At 38.2% G+C, this 4,835-nt stretch overlaps 1 protein-coding gene across 1 annotated transcript; it reads left to right on the top strand.

Moving 5' to 3' along the window:
• Positions 1-3,761: 3,761 nt before the first annotated feature.
• LOC121489627 (60S ribosomal protein L22-like) lies at positions 3,762-4,142 on the top strand. The gene has a single exon (XM_041752870.1). It carries the CDS (start codon positions 3,787-3,789, stop codon positions 4,072-4,074), a length of 288 nt encoding a protein of 95 aa, XP_041608804.1. The 5' UTR covers positions 3,762-3,786; the 3' UTR covers positions 4,075-4,142.
• The last annotated feature ends 693 nt before the right edge of the window (positions 4,143-4,835 follow it).

Raw genomic sequence — 4,835 nt, 5'->3', positions numbered from 1 at the left:
ACTAACAGCATAAATGGGCATAAGTAAATTTGTAAAAAGAGGTATTTGTTGCCTCCAGAAAACAAAATGGCCTAAAAGATGTTGGACTTATTTTAATGTTGTGGGTTTTGAGGGGACAAATATAAATCTTGACAGCATCAGAGAAGGAGTGGTCCTCAGGTTACCGAATAATTTTCAGGAATTAACTGAGGCTTTGTAGTACGTGTGGGGCAATGACCCATCCCCCTTTCCTTAGCTCTTTTGTGACCATTTGTATGTCCTGAATGAGTATGACAAATGAATTTTGGAGGAGGAGATCATCAGTGTGATGTCATACCTGTTCTTCTGGAAAAACTTAGATGTAGTTGATATGTTCATGCAATTTCATTATTTTCAGTACTCTCACCTTAAAATCTGGCAGCTGAAAAAAAATCCTAGTTGCTCATCAACTAGGATCCCTTTTAAATATCTCCTCTGGTGAGAGCCCTGCTGCAGGCTGCAGACCTCTGACTTCTCCATGCCTCCTCCCATGGCAGGAAGATGGTGAGCTAGCACTCTGACTTCTTACAGGGGCACCAATCCCCGGCATGTGGACTACACCCTCATGACTTTATCTCCCAAAAAGCCATCTCCAGATACCACCACAGTGGGATTAGGATCTCAACCATATGATTTGATTAGGATCTCAACCAATTTGATTAGGATCAAATTCCACATGAATTTCAGAAGACACAGATGTTCCGTTCATTGCAAGCACCCACAGCTAGTAAGGATGAGAGACAACACAAACCCAGTCTTCTGACTCTTTGACCTATCCTAATCTCTAATTCTTGCATTTGAACTCAAACTCCATAGGGTTATGTCTGCACCTTTCAAATGTTAAAAACATCAGAACTTGGGCAGCCCCAGTGGCCCAGTGGTTTAGCTCCACCTTCAGCCTGGGGTGTGATGGTGGAGACCCTGGATCGAGTCCCATGTCAGGCTCCCTGCATGGAGCCTGCTTCTCCCTCTGCCTGTGTCTCTGCCTCTCTCTCTCTCTCTCTCTCTCTCTCTCTCTCTGTCTGTCATGAATAAATAAGTAAAATAATAATAATAAAAAAAAACATCAGAACTTGCCTTATGTGTAGGTAGAGAGAAGGATGTTTTCATGGCATGTTTAATGGGGGCCATTAAAAGCCTTTAACATTTTCCATCCTTTTCCTACCACCTACCCTTGTGACCTTACTCCACCATTAACAACATATCAACCTGTGTTAAACCATGGTTTAATGATGAATTCCTTGCAAAATATAGTTGTAAGAGGTAACCTCTTCATATGATTGTTATACCTAATTGATGATTATGAATTAGCTTGCCCTATTAATACTGATATAAGCAATAGAACAGATATTCTTTTGGCAGGCAGGGAAAAAATAAAAGGGTTAAAGATTTAGAGGTCCCACCTTCACTAAGTATATCCAAATGAGTTTTCATAAAAAGGTTCCTGGATAACACAAGGTCCTAGCTTCAGGAAGAAAACCAAGTGAAGATACAGGAACCCTGATGAGATTATGTACACTGTCCTTAAAATTGCATTCGGGTTTATTAACTTCAGAGATAACAGTCGCACCCTAGCAGTATTTTAGGGACAGGCTTTTGGGCCATAGTAGAGTTTCACGCAAACTTACTTTTTTTTTTTTTCAATCCAAAGAGTCATAAGTAATTAGACTTGGAAAAATGTACATTTTTCCAAATGTAAAAAAAAAAGAAACTAATTTACCCACATCATTTTGCAAACAAGATATGGGGCACCCGATGAAGCTGAGTAACTAATTCAAGGTCAGAAGCAAGATTTGATCAAAGCTTATTGTCATTTGTGCTCTATAGTGTAGTCACAAGTAACTATTTGCGGAGCTGAGTTTGGATTATTTCTTTGCTCTTTTCTCTGCCCATACATTTGCCCTCGCCCTCTACCACACACACTGTGCTCATGTGTGAAGGCTCCATTCAGCGGATTCCTGTGACCTCAGGCTTGGTCGGAGCCTTCTTCAGTGTGTCTTCTTAGCAACACAAGCTTAGTGTTACCTAGTACGGATCACACAGTGGCTACTTCACGGTTAGCTCACCTATCCTTCATGCCCTGGATCTCTTTAGGTCCTACTCCTATCTGCATCTTCAATGCTAATAACCATCTCTAATCCCTCAGTGGCTGACACAAAGTAGGTGCTAAATAACTGTTGAATTCAAAGATCGATGGGTCCCTGCCAGAACTTTCATTTTATACAACATAAGTTTTCTCTCCTTATTTCTACCTAATTATAAGGTTAAACCCCCATCTATGCAACATGAAATTCAAAATAGACTGTCCACTTTCCCTCTCCCAGCTGTAATTTCTAATATCATAGTACTGGATATTAGTATTTATCTTTTCACGTTTAAGATTCTTTCCCTTTGCCAGATGTTATTAAATTCATTTCAGAACCTCAATTTGCTGTCATTTCCCAAACTTACTGTAGCCTTGCCATTCCCCAGTAAGGTCTCCAAAACGGAACTGATCTGTCTAGAAGAGTGCATTACAATTTTCAATTGTCATAGTTCCTTTAATTTATTCTACATATCCAACAGGCATTTTCCCTTCTATTTTGACAGCTTCAGTTCCACTGAAATATTCATAATGTTCCAAGCCTCGAGCAATATTTTTCTAGAAGCCTCTGTAAATTCGGAACAGATCAGAGGATAAAGGATTTCAGGTATTTTAACTATTTTGCTTGAAAAACAAACACATTTATCAAATTAAAGGAACTTTGTCAGAGGCACGCTAGAGCGAGCAATGGAACTCCCTGCGGAAAACAGAAACTTTATATCTGGAGGAACATTTCATGAAAGGCTGATCCTCAAGATTTTCCAACTATAAAAGAAAAGATAGACATTTGATCCAAGTGCATGGCAACTCTTTTGACCTTCTAGTATGCTAAACTTCTGTAATGCAGAAATTTCATTTAGCTTCTCTAATTATATTTTGAGATATTTGAATATATTTAGCAAGTATAGCATAAAAATTATGCATATTGCACTTCCTCAACAATACATTCTATGAGACCTTTATCTGATTTAAATTAGATGTCTTCACTATTTTCAGAGGACATGATATTCAGTTTGTATTTATTGTTATTTTAGGAATTTAGCTCAAATATATCTACAATAGCATAAAACAATACGCCATGTTCAATTATAAAAACTACAAAGCATAGGTCATATCAAGAACTATGAGACATTTGAGATTTGTACACTACTTTTGAACCAACAAGTTAGCTTTGCACAACGTCATGGATGCAGAAAGAATGCAAAAGATCCTTGTGTCAGAGATAAAGCACAGTTTATTACTTTTAGAAACAGCAATGGAGTACCATTATTTTCTTATTCTGGTTTCCTGGGTCTTCATTTCCACAGAATGATGTGATGATCCTCTTTTTTTTTTTTTATTGATATTATATTTCTATTAAGAGCAACAACAGTTCAATATGTTCATGTTTGCTACTATCACAATTCCATACATGAACACAGAATCAGCTCTATGCCTCGAATACTGCTGGAGATGATGGTTTAGGATTATCAACTCACTGCTGCCACGTCCATAACAAGCAAAAGCATCCTGAAAATAAATTCCAAAACACATATCTTTCAGTACATAATAATGCAACCGCATCAGGTAAGTACATACTGGACACAAATTTCATCAGCATTTATCTCCCCGAGATGTAAGATTCCTCCTTTAAATACAAAGCAGAGAGCCAATAAGATTGCACCCACCCGGTAGAAGATGGAATCATGGATGCTGCCAATTTTGAGCAGTTTCTTCAAGAGAGAATCAAAGTGAATGGAAAAGCTGGGAATCTCGGTGGAGGGGTTGTAACCATCGAAAGAAGCAAGAGCAAAATTACTGTAACTTCTGAGGTGCCTTTTTCCAAAAGGTATTTGAAATATCTCACCAAAAAATATTTGAAGAAGAATAACCTCCGTGACTGGTTGCGCGTAGTTGCTAACAGCAAAGAGAGTTACGAGTTGCGTTACTTCCAGATTAACCAGGACGAGGAAGAGGAGGAAGATGAGGATTAAAACTCATTTATCTCAAATATTTTGTATGAGTTCTTGAATAAAACTTGGAAACCCAAAAAAAAAAAAAATTGAATAAAACTTGGAAACCCAAAAAAAAAAAAAAAATCCCTTCTTTAATCAAGGGAGTACTATACATAGAGTGGATTGTGTTACAGGAGAGGAAACCGGAGTCTTTTACACAGGTCTGCAAATGAACATGCCCTTTACCCTATACCTGGGAAAACTATCTTTATTGTACTGTAGCAATTATTTTTTTTAAGATTTTATTTATTTATTCATGAGGGACACAGAGAGAGGCAGAGACACTGAGGGAGAATCAGGCTCCCTGCAGGGAGCCTGATGTGGGACTCAACCTCTGGACCAAGGACCAGAACCCCAGCCAAAGGCAGACGTTCAACCACAGAGCCACCCAGGCACCCCAGTACAGGAGCAATTATATTATACTAGACAGAAAACAAATTTGTCCTCTGTTGTTCCAGATGGAGGCACTAACTCTATATTTTACTGCTATTTGTAATCCTTAAAAAAAGAACTCAGAATAAAAACGGTCACTGTTTCTGCTTAAGAGACTTGCAGAAATATAAGAGACCCATGGTATTAGTTAGGATTCTCCAGAGAAAGAGAACCAATAAGAGATTGGCATGATCAGCAAATTGACATGTGAATTAGCCATCACAGATTTAATTAGTTTTATAATTTTGTTGTGGGATTTCTAGGGATTTCCACATTTAGGATCAGGTCATCCACAAAATAGAGATGAT

The sequence above is a fragment of the Vulpes lagopus genome, chromosome 4 (assembly GCF_018345385.1).
Source record: "Vulpes lagopus strain Blue_001 chromosome 4, ASM1834538v1, whole genome shotgun sequence".
NCBI classification, from domain to species: domain Eukaryota; kingdom Metazoa; phylum Chordata; class Mammalia; order Carnivora; family Canidae; genus Vulpes; species Vulpes lagopus.
Note: the sequence above shows the minus strand (reverse complement) of the source record. Positions and strands in the feature narration are given on the sequence as shown.

Excerpts from the sequence above, each read along its gene's own strand:
- LOC121489627 (XM_041752870.1), top strand. The coding sequence starts at position 3,787 with ATGGATGCTGCCAATTTTGAGCAGTTTCTTCAAGAGAGAATCAAAGTG.